This window comes from Convolutriloba macropyga, chromosome 12 (assembly GCF_964194025.1).
Source record: "Convolutriloba macropyga chromosome 12, txConMacr16.3, whole genome shotgun sequence".
In the NCBI taxonomy this organism is placed as follows: domain Eukaryota; kingdom Metazoa; phylum Xenacoelomorpha; order Acoela; family Convolutidae; genus Convolutriloba; species Convolutriloba macropyga.
In genome coordinates this window covers 6,240,034-6,258,855 of record NC_134479.1, presented here as the reverse complement: position 1 = coordinate 6,258,855, position 18,822 = coordinate 6,240,034, and the positions used below count along the sequence as shown (strand labels likewise).

Below are 18,822 nucleotides of genomic sequence, written 5' to 3'. Positions count from 1 at the left end.
TAATGGGAATCAACGGCGGCTATTTTCCGGCATTCTGCCGGGTATGTTTGGGTTTTTTCTTGTGTTATTTGTGTATTTGTTAATCTTGCTTTCATTTGCAATTCTAGTGTCCATTTTTTGCCATTTGAACTGTTAAAATGTATTTTTTTCGTTTCAGTTCGTTTCACCTTCCGTTCACATTGAACTTTTTTTCGACTTTCAAATTAGACACCTAACTGACCTCACTGTTAGTGTCAACTGATTGGATTTTAAATTCTATCAGTCTCCGCATTACGCAATGTAGTGAATACCGTCAAAGTTGAGGACAAAATAAAAAGAAAATGGCTAAACAAATAAAGCCGGGTCATTAGGTCAAAGTGGTTAGAGTGGTTATCAAAAATATTAGAGTGAGTAGTCGCTGGCATTTGTTTTGAGCTTCATAGCCTTCAGGCGCTGAATTGAGAAAGTGGCTTAAACTGCTCACTAATGTTTTTAAAGTTTTTCTGAATTGGAATTTTTTAAAGCTTTGGAAAGATTTTCATCTCCCTTTTGTTTCAATACCGAAATGCATCAAGAGGGTCAACTGCGACTGTTTTCTGGTAGTTTACCGACTATACTTTAGAGGTATTTTATTCTGATTCTCCGGGAATGCTATTAAAAGAGATGCTACTGTTCTAATCGAACTTAGTTGCATTTGAAATCTCAATTGAGCAGTTTTTAAATGTCTTCGAAAAAAAGTTCAGTTTTCGTTTTCCCCTTCTTTGTTGTGTTTCGCTTGTCTTATCGCCACTTAGTCTCAGTAATGACGGGTCCATTATGTGTTGTTAATGACGACATATTAAATGCTATCATAAAATTTTTGAAATTTTCAGTTTTGCCCGAAGTTGATATTTTTCGGTGTCTCAATATATGTCTTTAGTAATCGCAGGCCATACTGGACATCCAAATACCAAAATCGAATCTTTGGTTCTGCTCCTACTTTTCATATAAGCTCAATAATAACGGATTTCTTCAGCCTACTATTGCCACAAGATTTGTTTCATTTGATGTAGTTTTGCAACTAGAAGTTTTCATACATAAGCGCCATTTGTTTCTGACTGAGCTTGTTCCTTAAATCCTTTGTTTGCTTGATTAATAGCCGCCCTCATCTTCTCAGCCGGCTATTATAGCGCTGCTCTTTTTCTATTTTTTTTACTTCGTCGAATTTTTTTCCGCTTTACCATTTTGCCCCTTTTTCGACATTTTGCGTGAAATCTTTTTGGTTTCTTTAGGCTTGTTTCTCTCTTCTCTCATTCTGCTAATAGTGATTTTGTACATCAGTTGCTCAGCAAAGCAATTCAAAATGAACAGAGTCAGTATAAGAAATTGAAGTCAGAAATAGAAACGGGATAAACCCATAAAGCCTAATTTTAGATGCCCGCTATTTGAACGTCGTTCCTATAAGTCTTAGTTACCATCTCTTATGCTTATTGGTATTGATAGTAACCCTGTAGCCTCTCTAAGAAACAGAAGTATGTTCAATTACGAAATACCAGCAAAATAAATCGGATTTAAAAAATGTTTTTGTACAAAAATCTTTTTTTTCAATACCTTCTATTCTTTCAATCCCAACCATGCTTATTGGAATCAACGGCGGCTATTTTCCGGCAATTATAGCGCTCCTATTTTTTTCTCTTCGTCGAACTTTTTTTTGCTTTACCTTTTTGCCGCTTTTTCGACATTTTGCGTGAAATCTTTTTGACTTCTCTAGGCTAGTTTCACTCTTCTGTCTTTCTGCGCAAAGTCCTTTTAAACAGCAGCTGCTCAGCAAAGCCATTCAAAATGAAGAGAGTCAGTATAAAAAAATCAAGGTCAGAAATAGAAACGGGATAAACCCATAAAGCCCATTTTTAGATGCCCGGTACTTGAACTTTGTTCTCATAAGTTTTACTTGCTATCTATAATGCTTATTGGTATTCTTACTAGACCCTATAGCCTCTCACTGAGAGACAGGAGTATGTTCAACTACGAAATGACATCAAAATAAATCGCACATAAAAATGTTTTTGTACAAAAATTAATTTTTGTTGATATCTTCTTTTCTTTCAATCCCAATAGAGTTATGGGAATCAACGGCGGCTGTTTTCAGGCAATCTGCCGGGTATGTTTGGGTTTTGTTCTTGTGTTATTTGTGTATTTGTTAATCTTGCTTTCATTTGCAGTTCTAGTGTCCATTTTTTTGCCATTTGTACTGTTAAAATGTATTTTTTTATGTTTTCAAATTTTGTAATATGCTGTGGTTAAGGATTACGCGATGTGATTATGCGGTTCTCTACATGCACGCTACTCAACTTCCAAAGATCATGATTTTTTGTTTTTGATTGTTTCTTTAGCCGTTGCCTCCTTTTTGCTTCGTCTGTCATTGATTCCCATAATTTTGTTGTTTCAAGTACTCTTTATAGGGATTCGGAGAGTTAATTTTTCCATAGTTTTGTTTTTTTTAGTGATTCTTGAAATGCTAAAATCCACGAATTATTTAGTTCATTTTTGCCCACATAGGCTCATGAGTTTTGTTTGTCAGGTCATTAGGTAACCCAATTTTTTAGTTTGTAATTCAGGAGTTGACCTGATTTGTCCAGGTTAGATTTTTTTAGTTCGTTTCACCTTCCGTTCACATTGAAGTTTTTTGTCGACTTTCATTCAAGTTAGACACCTAACTGACCTCACTGTTAGTGTCAACTGATGAGATTTTAAATTCTATCGGTCACCGCATTACGCAATGTAGTGAATACGGTCAAAGTTGAGGACAAAATAAAAAGAAAATGGCTAAACAAATAAAGACGGGTCATTAGGTCAAAGTGGTTAGAGCGGTTATTAAAAATATTAGAGCGGTTAGTAGCTGGCATTAGTTTTGAGTTTTATTGCCTTCAGGCGCTGAATTGAGAATGTGACGTAAACTGCTCACTAATGTTTTTGAAGTTTTTCTGAATTGGAATTTTTTAAAGCTTTGGAAAGATTTTCATCTCCTTTTTGTTTCAATACCGAATTGCGTCAAGAGGGTCAACTGCGACTGTTTTCTGGTAGTTTACCGACTATACTTTAGAGGTATTTTATTCTGATTGTCCGCGAATGCTATTAAAAGAGATGCTGCTGTTCTAATCGAGCTTAGTTGCATGTTAAATCTCAAATGAGCAGTTTTTAAATGTCTTCGAAAAAAAATTCCGTTTTGGTTTTCCCCTTCTTGGTTGTGTTTCGCTTGTCTTATCACCACTTAGTCTCAGTAATGACGGGTCCATTATGTGTTGTTAATGACGACATATTAAGTGCTATCACAAAATTTTTCTGAAATTTTTAGTTTTGCCCGAAGTTGATATTTTTCGGCGTCTCAATTTATGTCTTTAGTAATCGCAGGCCATACTGGACATCCAAATAGCAAAATCGAATCATTGGTTCTGCTCCTACTTTTCATATAAGCTCAATAATAACGTTTTTCGTCAGACTACTATTGCCACAAGATTTGTTTCATTTGATGTAGTTTTGCAACTAGAAGTTTTCATACATAAACGCCATTTGTTTCTGACTGAGTTTGTTCCTTAAATCCTTTGTTTGCTTGATTAATAGCCGCCCTCATCTTCTCAGCCGGCTATTATAGCGCTCCTATTTTTCTATTTTTTTTCGTCGAACTATTTTCCGCTTTACCATTTTGCCCCTAGTTTCTCTCTTCTCTCATTCTGCTAATATTGATTTTGAACATCAGTTGCTCAGCAAAGCAATGCAAAATGAACAGAGTCAGTATAAGAAATTGAAGTAAGAAATAGAAACGGGATAAACCCTTAAAGCCCAATTTTATATGCCCGCTATTTGAACGTCGTTCCTATAATTCTTAGTTACCATCTCTAATGCTTATTGGTATTGATAGTAACCCTGTAGCCTCTCTCTAAGAAACAGAAGTATGTTCAATTACGAAATGCCATCAAAATAAATCGGACTTAAAAAATGTTTTTGTACAAAAATTTTTTTTTTCAATACCTTCTATTCTTTCAATCCCAACCATGCTTATTGGAATCAACGGCGGCTATTTTCCGGCAATCTGCCGGGTATGTTTTTTGTGTTAGCGTAGTTAAATTAGAATTTGAGCTCTTTGGCGTTAAGTTTTTAGAAGTGCTCAGACGTTTTATTATATAGTCATCTGTTTTAATGATCTCCACCTCAACAACTGAAAAAAATTTCAACACTAGTAGGACTATTTTTTGCTCTGACGTTGTTTGGGGCTATGCTGTGCTCGTAAGTAAAGGTTTTTTATGGAAATGTTGATTAGCAGGTTAGTAGTTATTTCAGTTCTTTCAATTGTGATTCAGGACTGGTCCTGCTGTTTTAATAAAAATTTGTGTTCACTGAGTTTTTTAATGGACTTTCTTTAAAAATGGGATAAACGGGTAAAGCCCCCCCCCCCCCCACGTTTAATGAGACATCAATGAGACACCAATAAGGCATCACGTTTAATAGGAAGCCCGAAATTGTTTTGTATGATCTCAGAAGTGCTAAGTTTGCTAAAATAGGTGGGAAAGTTGAGAAATTCTCTTCCTGAAAATGCTGACACGATTTGTGGCGAATTTTTTCTATTTGTTATCCTTTTTTAATAGCCGCACTCATCCTATCAGTCGGCTCTTATAGCGCTTCTATTTTTTTCTCGAACAACAATTTGTTTCGCTTTATTTCATTTTGCCGCTTTTTCATTTTGCGTGAAATCGTTTTAGCGTCTCTAGGATCGTTTTATTCTTCGCTCATTCTGCTCAAAATTCTTTCAAACAGAAGTTGCTGTGCAACGCAATCTAAATTGAACAGAATCAGTAGTGAAGAACAATTAAAAACGAACAAGTCATTTTCCGCATTTTTTCTCGCTCCTTGAATCGCAATCGGTGTTATGAGAATCAATGGAGGCCATTTTCTAGCAAGAATTGTTTCTACGCTTGAATTTTTCGTTAATTAGGTCCTAATTGAAGGTGTTCAAAGTCCAAACAGTCTTTTTCAGCGAGAATGCCTTCTACTTTTTGTAATTGTTGGAATATGGAATTCTGTAGAGCTCGCAACTCGGTTTATGGTTATGTTATAGCCGCTCAAAATTTTTTAGCGGACAACAACATAAAGAGCTTGAAGAACTTTATATAATTTGTTGCTCATTCTTATCTAAGAGTAGTTGCTCTTTAACAACGTCTAATTAGTTTTTGCTCATTTTTATTATTAATAGCCACTGTCAGCCTCTCGACGGATATTGTTTAGGCGCTCTCATTTTTTAAATTTGCTTTGTCTTTTGATCACGTTTTTCGTTTACATAAGTCACGATTTTCACGCTTCACTTCTGACTTAATTCACTCACTGTTTCCACTGAATAGATTTTAATATCTTTCACACATTGAATTATGCAATGTAGTGAATACGTTCAAAGTCAAAAGAGCAAAATCAAAAGAAACAGGATAAGCATATAAAGCCCGGTCAATAAGTCATATTGCATGACGTTATCAAAGTTCATTAACGCGATTGCTAGCTGGCATTAGTATTATGCTTAATAGCGTGCAGTTTAAAAGCTGAATTGAGTGTAGTTTTAGAATCTAACCTAATATGCCGAATTGGCACACCAAATAAATTTGAAACGTAGAAAATTTCGGTTAATTTCTGTCTCTTATTTTTCTGTTTCAATCCCAATCTCAAGCCGGTTAACGGCGGTTATTCTCCGGCAATCTACGGCTATGTTTATAAATTCGAAGCTGCAAGCTGAGCGGAGCTATGTTGTGGTGCTCTTGGTTTTCTTTTGTTTTGTCGTCTGATCATACTTTTCGTATTACATTTGTTCTATAACATTCTATCGCTTCACCTTTTGGTCACTTTTTAATGCTTGAGTCTTGCTTTTTGCGTGACCTAAATTATTTGCGAAGCCTAAATTGCGTGCACTTGTAAATTGTCTGTTGCTACAACAAAATCGAATGTAAGATTATGTTTATTAAGTGTATCTTAGGCTGGGGATTGAAGTTCGAACCTCTGCATTACTTTTTGCACCCAAAATGTTCTCAATGATTGAATTGGAGTTTTGGATTAAAGTTTATTGGGTGGCCATGCTAGCTTTTTCTAACTCATTTATGTATCTGGTTCCATCTATATTTTACGGCTCGCACGTTTGTTTCGTAGGTATTCCGGTAGTCTGACAGCTATGTTTATCCAATTTTTGTCTTTTTTGCATCTGTTTTTTAAAAGCCCAGCCAGGTTACTGCTATCCTGAACTCTGATTGTTCTGTAGATTCTGTCAAAGGAAAAATCATTCGGATAACTTAGTTTTTAAAGCAAAGTGAACCAATGATTTTTGAAGAAAAGTTACGGTTTTTGTTTTACATAAGTCACGATTTTCACGTTTGACTTCGGACGTGCTTCACTCACTGTTTTAACTGAATGGATATAAAATTCTTTCACGCATTCAATTACGCAATGTGGTGAATACTGTCAAAATCGAAAGAGACAGGATAAACCGATAAAGCCCGGTCATTAAGTCATTGAGAATTAAGTTATCAAAGTTCATTAGAGTGTTTGCTAGCTGACATTGATATTAAGCTGATTAGCGTTCAGTTTAGAAGCTGTATTAAAGATGGAATCCTGTTATGGAGTCCAACTGAAACTGCTCGCCAAATTAGAACACTTTTTGACACTGCAAAATAAACGGAAAAAAATTGGTTAGTTTATTTCCCATTTTTTTTCTCTTTCAATCTCGTGCAACAAGCGCGAGCGTAATTTTGCGTGAAATCTTTTGCGCTTCTCGTGGCTTTCTCTCATTCTACGAACAAAGTTTCTGAACAAGATTTGCTCAGCTAAGCAATCCAGAATCAACAGAGTAGTATTAAAAAAGAGCTCTACGCCTTACTATTCTCTCAGAATGCGATACAGAAAAACAATTTCACGGTATGAAAGGCGGCTCTTCACTATAAATATGACCCCTGAAAATGGTTAAATAAACCTCTGAACTTGATGAAACTGGAGCCTTGCGTAGATAATAGGTGGAGAGAAACACGAGAATCTTGCGCATTGGGCAGTTTTTTTAACACTTCCCCCACTTCATGTCTCTTGCGACCCACATATCTTCGATGCTTGTCTGGTAGCTTTTTCTTGCATTTTGGCAGGAAAGCCAAGTAGCTATAAGTATTAATGCTAAACACATCCATACGAATAGCTCTCATTTGCGGTCGAAAGTTATTTCGTAACTATTCTATGTATTTCGTAGCTGTTCTCTCACTGAATAAACATACGCTTACTCTCATTTGGCGTCGTATGAGAGCAAGCCAAGTAGCAAATGCCTGCGCAGCATATATATATATATATATATATATATATATATATTTAAAATTTCACAAAATTTTTTCGCTTAACCAGCCTGCTGCCTCTTGTTTTATTATGTGGAATTGGTTTACTGGTCGGTTCTAGAATTTTTTTGTTTTTCACTTAAGTCTTTAGATTGTAATTCAGGTTTTGTCCTGCGTTTGAAGCAATTATATTAGTCGTTTGTAGCAATTATATCAGTCCTATCTGTCTTTTTTAATGCGATTTTTCGCTTGACCGATTTTTCGTCTGACGGTTTTGACTTTTCGTCCTCAAAAATGGGATAAACGGGTAGCGCCCAGCGGACAATAAGTGCTCATAGAGACTTTCAGCTCACTAGTCTCCAAGTATGCGATTCAGAGAAACTGTTTTGGAGACTTGTGCTTACGGTGTGAAGGGCGGTTATTATAGGTTGAAGACCCCTCCACTGTTGACACCCCCTACTATTGCCCCCCGCTGTTACCCCCACCCCACTTTTGCCCCCCATCAGCCCTCGGTGCACCCGTCTCCGCTCGTTTCTAGCTACTGACGAACAACCGCTCGCTAAAAACACGCAAATTGATACTATTTTGCATTTTTTTCAAGATTTTTTATTGACTTTTTCAAATTTTTATTAGCCCTAGATGTCAAGGAAACTCCTCTAGTTGTTAATAATAGGTTACTGCATGGTTTCTAGTGGCAATGGAATGGTTTCAACATTTTAACATTACTAATTTTAGCTTTTTTTGACAAAACGTGCAATTTTCAAATTTTTTGGAATTTATTTTTCCTTATTGAGGTCTTTCCAGGCCCAGGGGCCAGAAAACCTCCTAAGGAGTTTGATAATAAGTTACAAGTTTTTATTGGCCATGGAATAGTTTTTCAAAACTATTTGATGTCATAAGTTTTAGCAGTTTTCTTTGAAAATTTTTGTTGTTTTAGGTTTTTTCAGCCTCAAGAGCCAAGGAACCTCTTAGGGTTTGAAAATAGGTTACTGTATAAATTTTAGATGTAATGAAATCTCTTGCAAGATTTTAACATCACGAATTTTAGCATTTTTGACATTATTTGCCATTTTTTAATTTTTTGACGTTTATATTTATTTTTCAGGTTTTTTTTAGCCTCAAGGGTGAGAGAAACTCGGTTAGGGTTTGATAATAAGTTACTGGAAACTTTTTGTTGATCATGGATTATTTTTCAACTTTTCAAAATCACAAAGGTTTCTCTAGCCTCAAGAGTCACGGAACTTCCTCTACGGTTTAGTAATATGTCACTGCATAGCTTATAGATTTATGGAAGGTTAATCAAGATTTTAATAGCACGAATTTAAGCAATTTAAAGTATTTGCATTTTTTGTTTGTTTTTGTTCCGGCACCAGGAGCCCTGGGACCTCCTGCAAGGTTTGATAATAAGCTGCTGCATAGTTTCTGTGCAATTGAGACTATGGAATGGTGATCAATACTTTTTATGAATACAGTTTTAGTAATTTTTGGATAAAATTTTAATTTTTTTTTCAAATTTTCGGAAAATTTTTATCATGTACCAACTGTATGGATCTTTATGAGCTAGTGATACTGTTTCACGCTTTAAACAGGGATACTGAATAGCCTCTTGAGAGAATGAAATGGTTCTTAAGATTATAAAATTTCGAATTTTTGCAAGATTTTGTTTAAACTGGCAATTGTTTGCAAAATTTTTGAATATTTTTTGTCCTTTTCTGAGATGAACTACCATTACGGGTCGACGAAACTTTTGAGGTGTTAGATTTGGGTTATTTGACAGAAGTTTCGAGCACAAAAATGTTTTAGAACTTTATTTACTGCAAAATCTTCAGTAAAAAATCTTAAGTAAACCTGGCTGCGAAGTTTTATTTTTTCCTTCTTCATTTTTTTCTATCTGATTTATATACTAGCAAGGCTAGAAAACTAGAAGTTGCAGAGTCGAATCCCATCGTAAAGAATATTCCTATCTCTCATTCTCTCTCTGTCGTGTCTGTTAGGGTTTTTTATTTCTCCTTCTCGTTCAGGTTTTGATCTCGCTCTCTCTTTTTCTCTCTTTGTTGATGCCGCACTTCAGCTGCTGTAATGTGGCTTAATGTCATCATCTCTGATCCTAATTAACAATGAGTAATAGTGGAAATGTTTTTTATCGTAAATGACTTAAAGGCGCTTTTTAGGAAATAATTTTTAATTGCTCTCAAAAGCAATTTGTAGCAAATACAATAATCCTGTTTCTCTTTTTTGCAATTTTTTGCTTGGCCAATTTTTTGTCCGACCCATTTGACTTTCGTCTTCAGAAACGCGATAAAGAGTTACCGCCCAGTTTGCATTAATTTCTCTTAGAGCCGTTAAGCCCACTAGTCTTCAAGCATGCGATTAACAGAAACTGTTTTGGAGACTAATACTTATGGTGTTTAGGGCGCTTCTTAGAAACTGATCACAAACCCCCACCCACCGCCTCCACATCAGTCCCCCCATCCACTTCTGCGCTCACCTTACGCTCTTCAAATATTCTAAAGCTCACTGTTTTAACTGGATGGATATAAAATTCTTTCACGCATTCAATTTTGCAATGTGGTGAATACTGTCGAAATCGAAAGAGACGGGATAAACCGATAAAGCCCGGTCATTAAGTCATTGAGAATTAAGGTATCAAAGTTCATTAGAGTGTTTGCTAGCTGACATTGATATTAAGCTTATTAGCGTTCAGTATAGAAGCTGTATTAAAGATAATTATGGAATCCAACTGAAGCTGCTCGCCAAATTCAAACACTTTGACACTGCAAAATAAACAGAAAAAATTTGGTTGGTTTATTTCTCTTTTTTTTTCTCCTTCAATCCCGTGCAACAAGCGCGTCAGCGGCGGCTATTTTCCGGCAATCTGTCGGCTATGTTTCGTCTTTTGATTTTTTTTTACAGTCAGCCCTTGTTTTTTCAGTCGGCTATCATAACGGACCTAGATTTTTCAAGTCCGTCGAACGTTTTTTTTTCACCTTACCTTAGCTTGAAGTCTGCGTAATTTTGCGTGAAATCTTTTCCGCTTCTCTCGGCTTTCCCTGTTCTCTCATTCTACGAACAAAGTTTTTGAACAAGATTTGCTCAGCTAAGCAATCCAGAATCAACAGAGTAGTATTTAAAAAGAGCTCTACGCCTTACTATTCTCTGAATGCGATACAGAAAAACAATTTCACGGTATGAAAGGCGGCTCTTCAGTTAAAGATCGACCCCTGAAAGTGGTTAAGTAAACCTCTGAACTTGATGAAACTGGAGCCTTGCGTAGATTTTAGGTGGAGAGAAACACGAGAATCTTGTGCATTGGGCAGTTTTTTTAACACATCCCCCACTTCATGTCTCTTGCGACCCACATATCTTCGGTGCTTGTCTGGTAGCTTTTTCTTGCATTTTGGTAGGAAAGCCAAGTAGCTATTCGTATGGAAGTGTTAATTAATGATAAACACATCCATACGAATAGCTCTTTTGCGGTCGAAAGTTATTTCGTAACTATTCGTAATAGCCTGATTGTTGTGATAAACTTATTAAATAGATCAAATTGAGCTAGGGATTTAAACAAAGCATATCCGCCGGTGCCAGCATTGGTTGCACAGGATTATATTCCAAAGACCCGTCGTTCCTAGCTTGACGGGCTCTTTGTGTTGCTGTATATTCCCTGATGCGACTTATGCCGCCGGTGCCAGTATTGGTTCTTTAGGCTACTTATTAAATAAAATCATTTGTTAAGCTTGCCGTTGGTGCCAGCATTGGTTCCATAGGCTCCTTAACTCTTGGTTTTCATTTTTCATCAACCTTCCTTTCTTTGTCTCCTGACTTTCCATCTCCTTTCCTTTCTTTGTCGTCGGTGCCAGTATTGGTTCCATAGACACTCATCTACTTGCAGTGGTTCAGTGACATTGTTTTTCATTAATTGAGTTGCACTGTTACAGTGGTGCTGTGTGTTTATTAGACCTAGGATTAGTTTTTATTTTGAGAATGCCAACGAGAGGTCAGCTATCGAAAGATTGCTCCATGGAGAAAGAAATAGCATGTAGTACTGAAGCATGTCCCGTTCTAACCAAAGTTATTCTACCGAAAAACTTCGACTGCAGCAAGACTTTCATTTGTGGTTTCTGCTCCAGTAGGCAGCAGAGGGAGCCAAAAAGTTACTCAAGTGTGCTTTTAGTCAACTTAACAAAAGAAAACAAGGCGCGGTCATGCATTGCGAGAGAAATACGCCAAGAACAGCATGAACAAGAAAACAAAAAATTAAACTCAATTATCAAAGGAACTAATTCTATCAGCTCAATCAATGATCATGAAGTTGTTATTAAAATTGCCCAATCTGTCGATGTTGATATTCAGAGCAATCAAATTGAAACGAAGAGAATCGGCAAGGCCAGTGAAATCAATGGTCGGCAGCTTCTCCTGGTCAAATTCAAGTGTCTATTGAAATGAAAAGACTTTCTTCGTAGTTCGGCCAATCTAAAAGATACCAGTGACTATTCAACAGTATTTGTCGATCTTGATCATACAAAGTCGGAACGTGAAGCTCAATATCAGCTTAGACTTGAGAAACGCTCACTTGAAAATAAATACTCTGACAAAGCTTTCGTAATAAGAAAAGGGCGAATAATTGAAAAACGGGGTTGACTACCGCGTTATCAGACACAGCGTGTCAAAAATAGCCTTTTATTCTCAACGTGCAAAGCATCCTTAGTTTAGAACAACGTCTCAATTTATATTAACTGCTCTCACAAGAATCCCCAGACTGTTTGCCTCGTTGAAACGTGGATAGATGATTCAATACCAGCTTAGTCGTATTTTGTGGAATGCCCTACACTGTTCTTGCTAGAAGTGATCGAAACCAAGGAAAACACGGAGGTATTTTGCTTGCCGCACATGATTCTTTTTTGGAGCTCTTCAGAGTTACGAGTTTGAAAATCGGAGATTTTTTCGTTAGCGGCGTGTTTAGTAACTGTTTTCTTCAACTTGGCATAGTCCTCGTGTACCCACCCTCTTGGGGATCAAAGTATTTTACAAAAGCATCAATCGCAGAAAATTGTATTCTCGATCTCTACAATAATTAAACAAACGGATGCATCGTATCAATAGTCGAAATTTGTGCTTACAATGTAAATTGGGAAAGTAACACCACCGCGATCTCTGTTGATCAGTCTTTACCCGACTCGATGAGACAGGAGTTGCTTTTAGAACAGATTATTAGGTCTCCTACGCACAAGAGGGGTAATATACTAGATCTGGTTCTCGTATCTCAACCTGATGCTTTTGACTATGAAGTGCTGCCTGCATCTTTTTCAGATCACTATCCCCTCATTATTAGTTATGATTATCTACCTTGCTACGTGGCTCCGTTCTCCTCCGAATTCTCAGCGAGTGGCTTGAACCAAAATATTTTAGAAAGCAAGATCGATTTAATTGACTTTGAGGCAGCACCTAGTCTGCTAATTGCTAGTCAGTTCTTATTGAAGACATAAGTAGATGTAATCTGTTCCTGTCTTGTTCGAAAAGGCAAAAAGCGCAAATTGTTTCCTTTTTATTACAGTTCACTGACGATGCACTCTATTAATAACCTAGAGACCGCTAAACGACAATTGAGTTCGAAGCACATATTAGATAAGCTGAAAAAAGAGGTAATGGACTTTGTTGAGCTCGATAAAGTGTCTTTTCTTCAGTCAACAAAAACATTCAGCACGAACGATGCTTTTAAAATGTTGAAAAGTCTAAGTGGACGCAGCTCTTTTCGTAACGAAATGATTTATCAGGATCGGCTTGCTGGATCTGATATTGAAAAAGCCAATCTGTTCATTTTTTTCTACCATTCGGTGTATAAGCAATCCTCTCTCTCTCTGTAGCTCCCATCGATACCCAAAGCGCCTATATTCACCTCGGTGATTTAGTTTTTACCATCTCGCAGACCGTCAAACTACTTGAAACATTGCCTGTGAGCTCAAATGCCGTAGCGGATGGAATTCCGCCCTTTGTACTGAAGTACTGCTCTGCTTCTCTTGGGCCCCTAATTCACCCATTGTTTTCCCGTATAATTCTTACCTGCAAATGGCCGCGGCTCTGGAATTGAACAAATTGAACAGTTGTCAACATGGATTCCGAAGAGAGCATTCAACAATAACTCAATTGATTATTTACTTGGACGAGCTGTATTCTAATTTTGACGATAACGTCGAGCAAGTCTTAATTTACCTGGACTTTGCTAAGGCTTTTGACACCGTTAACCATGCTGTTTTGCTTGACAAGTTAGCTTAATATGGCCTTGGTAACATTTTTTAAAACTTATTTTTTTCCTACTTAAGTAATAGATCGCAACGAGTAAATGTCAATGGGACTTTATCAGATGAAATCATGGTTACTAGTGGAGTTCCTCAAGGCAGTGTCTTAAGACCGTTGCTGTTTCTTGTGTATATTGACGACATGCTGTCCTTACCGGAATTCTCAAGTTGTTTCTGCTTTTCAGACGACGCAAAGTTGGCTTGTGCGGGAGAAGACATGTTTAACAGATGCCAGGAAGACCTGGATAAGCTATTTACTTGGGCTGCCGATAATGATCTTACCTTCAACGTTGACAAATGTGTGTATCTACAAGTATCTGAAAAGTGCGATAGTGGTTTGAGTATTGGGTCCAATATGATACGAATAGTTGACAAAACAAGTGATTTAGGCATAGAAATCTCAAGTAACTTAAAGTGGAGTATTCATGTGAGGACCAATCTAGCGAAAGCTCAGAGAAGTTTTAACTATCTTCGACATAATGTGCCTTACAGCTTACCGAACAGCGTCAAGTATAATTTATTTTCTGCCTGTGTTCTGTCAATTCTGCTTTATGGTTCTCAAGCGTGGTTTGCTGATATTAGCCATCTTAGATTATTAGAAAATTTTTATTGGAAGGGTTTACGCTGGTGCTATGGAAGGAATGACTACAACACACTTCTTCGTGCGCCAAATAATATTCCGATATGCTATCAACTGATTGAACGTGACCTTCGCTTCTTTATTTCCATTGTTTTGGGCAATACGTGCATATAATTTGGACTTTTTCTTTATCAAGACATATTCTAAAATGCTTCGAACTAACTCATGATCATATTGTAGTGAGCCCCACGAAAAACTAGCTGACAGCTAAATCATTTTTTAAGCGGGTACAAATCTATGTGAATGACTTCAGTGACACTGGTAACTTCAACATCCTGAGACCACCAGCCAACTACAAAGTTTTACTGAAAACTTTTTTCTCCACACTGCGTGACTCAAAGTTTAATCCGGACGTGACCTGTAGTTCATCCGTTAAATGCCGTTGTGCGTTTTGCCGTTCTTAAGTTTTTGTAATTAATTTTTTCCCTAGTTGTAATAGCTATAGATAAATTTTCTTGTTTGTACCATATGCATAGATCTTTCTGATGTATTGTATTAAAATCCATAAATCGGTCAATTAAAGTCTTTTACTACTACTACTACTACTACTACTACTACTACTACTACTACTACTACTACTACTATTCTATGTATTTCGTAGCTATTCTCTCACTAAATAAGCATACGCTTATTCTCTTTTGCCGTCGTATGAGAGCAAGCCAAGTAGCAACTGCCTGCGCAGCATATATATATATATATATATATATATATATATATATATGTATATATATATATATATATATATATATATATATATAAATTTCCCAAAATTTTTTCGCTTAACCAGCCTGCTGCCTCTTGTTTTATAATGTGCAATTGGTTTACTGGTCGGTTCTAGAATTTTTTTTTGTTTTTCACTTAATTCTTTAGATGGTAATTCAGTTTTTGTCATGCGTTTGTAGCAATTAAATTAGTCGTTTGTAGCAATTATATTAGTCCTATGGGTCTTTTTTTATGCGATTTTTCGCTTGACCGATTTTTCGTCTGACGCTTTTGACTTTTCGTCCTCCAAAATGGGATAAACGGGTAACGCCCAGCGGGCATTAAGTGCTCATAGAGACTTTCAAATCACTGGTCTCCAAGTATGCGATTCACAGAAACCGTTTTGGAGACTTACGGTGTGAAGGGCGGTTATTAGAGGTTGAAGACCCCTCCACTGTTGACACCCCCTACTATTGCCCCACGCTGTTACCCCACACCCCACTTTTGCGCCCCATCAGCCCTCGGTGCACTCTCCTCCCCCCCTCCCCGTTTCTAGCTACTGACGAACAACCGCTCGCTAAAAACACGCAAATTGATACTATTTTGCTTAATTTTTTAAAAGATTTTTTTTTGAATTTTTTAAATTTTTATTTGCCCTAGATGTCTAGGAAACTCCTCAAGGTTTTTATAATAGGTTACTTCATAGTTTTTAATGGTAATGGAATGGTTTCAACATTTTAACATTACGAATTTTAGCATTTTTTGACAAAATGTGCAATTTTCAAATTTTTTGGCATTTATTTTTCCTTATTGAGGTCTTTCCAGGCCCAAGGGCCAGAAAACCTCCTAAGGGGTTTGATAATAAGTTACTGACAAGTTTTTATTGGCCATGGAATAACTACTTTAAACTCTTTAATGTCATAAGTTTTAGCAGTTTTCTTTGAAAAGTTTTGTTGTTTTAGGTTTTTTCAGCCTCAAGAGCCAAGGAACCTCCTAGGGTTTGAAAATAGGTTACTGTATAAATTTTAGATGTAATGAAATCTCTTGCAAGTTTTTAAAATCACGAATTTTAGCATTTTTGACATTATTTGCCATTTTTTAATTTTGATGTTTATATTTATTTTTCAGGTTATTTTTAGCCTCAAGGGTGAGAGAAACTCGGTTAGGGTTTGATAATAAGTTACTGGAAACTTTTTGTTGATCATGGATTATTTTTCAACTTTTCAAAATCACAAAGGTTTCTCTAGCCTCAAGAGCCACGGAACTTCCTCTACGGTTTAGTAATATGTCACTGCATAGCTTATAGATTTATGGAAGGTTAATCAAGATTTTAATAGCACGAATTTAAGCAATATAAAATATTTGCATTTTGTTGTTTATGTTCCGGCACCAGGAGCCCTGGGACCTCCTGCAAGGTTTGATAATAAGCTGCTGCATAGTTTCTGTGCAATTGAGACAATGGAATGGTGATCAATACTTTTTATGAATACAGTTTTAGTAATTTTTGGAGAAAATTTTTATTTTTTTTTCAAATTTTCGGAAAATTTTTATCATGTAACAACTGTATGGATCTTTATGAGCTAGTGATACTGTTTCACGCTTGAAACAGGGATACTGAATAGTCTCTTGAGAGAATGAAATGGTTCTTAAGATTATAAAATTTCGAATATTTTTTGAATATTTTTTGTCCTTTTCTGAGATGAACTACCATTACGGGTCGATGAAACTTTTGAGGTGTTAGATTTGGGTTATTTGACAGAAGTTTCGAGCACAAAAATGTTTTAGAACTTTATTTACTGCAAAATCTTCAGTAAAAAATCTTAAGTAAACCTGGCTGCGAAGTTTTATTTTTTTCCTTCTTCATTTTTTTCTATCTGATTTATATACCAGCAAGGCTAGAAAACTAGAAGTTGCAGAGTCGAATCCCATCGTAAAGAATATTCCTATCTCTCATTCTCTCTCTGTCGTGTCTGTTAGGGTTTTTTTACTTCTCTTTCTCGTTCAAGTTTTATCTCTCTCTCTCTCTATCTCTCTCTCTCGCACACACACACTCTATTTCTCTCTCTTTTTGTTGATGCCGCACTGCAGCTGCTGTAATGTGGCGTAATGTCATTATCTCTGATCCTCATTAACAATGAGTAATAGTAGAAATGTTTTTTTTATCATAAATGACTTAAAGGCGCTTTTTAGGAAATCATTGTTAATTGCTCTCGAAAGCAATTTGTAGCAAATACAATGTTCCTGTTTGTCTCTTTTTTGCAATTTTTTGCTTGGCCAATTTTTTGTCTGACCCATTTGACTTTCGTCTTCAGAAACGCGATAAAGAGTTACCGCCCAGTTTACATTAATTTCTCTCAGAGCCGTTCAGCCCACTAGTCTTCAAGTATGCGATTAACAGAAACTGTTTTGGAGACTTATACTTATGGTGTGAAGGGCGGTTCTTAGAAAATGATCACACAGCCCCACCCACCGTCCCCACATCAGTCCCCCCATACATTTTTGCACCCCCGCTGCGCTCACCTTACGCCCCTTCAATTAATCTAAAGCTAGCCCCACTAATCCGTGGCTAGCTACTGACGAAGCTAACCGCTCGCCGGTCGTTTGAGAGTATTTATGCTGAGCGTATTTATAGCACGTTTAAGCGTTGGCAATGCGTGGGGTTGTGTTTAGATCGTATAGACGAGTACGACTATTCAAAGCCAATCGCAGGACAGAAGGAAGTGCCATTTGAGAATCACTGGAGAAAACACACACTGAGTTATCAGGACCCACAAACTGGGAAAGTCAACCTAACTTACAGACCTGTCATCGATGTCACGCTCGACCAGAAAGAATGTCCTACGATTCCACCCAAAATCAGATCTTACTGACCCAAGCAAAACCAACCTATTTTTGCCTCACATTCATTATAATACCAGCACTAAGAGCCAAACGAGATAAGAAGAACGTCGTGAACTGAAAAGCCATCTCCTTAGTTCTTGAAAACTGCGATAGATTACTAAAGTCAATTTGGATTTGGATGGAAATGTAGAAACAGTTGTGATCAAGAGACAGACAACTGACCAAGTGCATTGAAACATGCAAGTGTCAATGCTAATGTTTACTTATAAAAAACTTCTACAATTTTAGCGGGATTAAATTTAATTAAAACGCCCATTCTTTCTGATAACCGCGATGCGGTAGCGAGACTGCTATTGATCTCATCATATTTCTATCCAAATAAGTAATTGCTCTCAAACCTTTTGACTGACCGATTTTTCGTCTGACCCATTTGATTTTTCGTCCTCAGAAACTGGATAAACAGGTAGCGCCCAGCGGGCATTAAATGGCCGAGCAGCTCTCTTTGAGCCTTACGCCTTAGTAGTCTCTAAGTATTCCCTTCACCAGCTGTTTAGTAGCGGCCTTGGCTTCTCAGCCGGCTATTATAGCGCTCCTATTTTTTTTACTTTTACAATTTTTAAAAGATCTGGTCACACATTTTCATTTTTTTTTGAAGTCAATTTGGAGTAGTTATTTTGGTCACGCCGAAACTGGAAATGGAGCGAAAAAGCGAGTGGTTTTGCAGTGTGAATTTTTTCGCTCTGATTTTAAAGTAGAGTGACCAAACGGTGTGTGAACAACAATTCGTTTTCTCGCCAGCGATACTTTGTTCACATGCGGCAATTTCACTTTTTTTAAGATTGGCTTTACCTTTTGATCACGTTTTTCGTTTTACATAAGTCACGATTTTCACGCCTCATTTCTTTCACGCATTGAATTATGCAATGTAGTGAATACGTTCAAAGTCAAAAGAGCAAAATCAAAAGAAAGAATAGCCCGGTCATTAAGTTATAGTGGTTAAAGTTCATTAAAGCGATTGCTAGCTGGCTTTTGTATTATGCTTCAT

At 36.8% G+C, this 18,822-nt stretch overlaps 1 protein-coding gene across 1 annotated transcript in view; it reads left to right on the top strand.

The window, feature by feature from the left end:
* Positions 1-18,092, top strand: part of LOC142350821 (succinate dehydrogenase [ubiquinone] flavoprotein subunit, mitochondrial-like) — an 80,725-nt gene extending 62,633 nt beyond the window's left edge. The window contains exon 10 of the mRNA XM_075402780.1: positions 17,607-18,092. Within this exon, the coding sequence (XP_075258895.1) occupies positions 17,607-17,806 (200 nt within the window). The 3' untranslated portion in view covers positions 17,807-18,092. The remainder of the gene's footprint in view (positions 1-17,606) is intronic.
* The last annotated feature ends 730 nt before the right edge of the window (positions 18,093-18,822 follow it).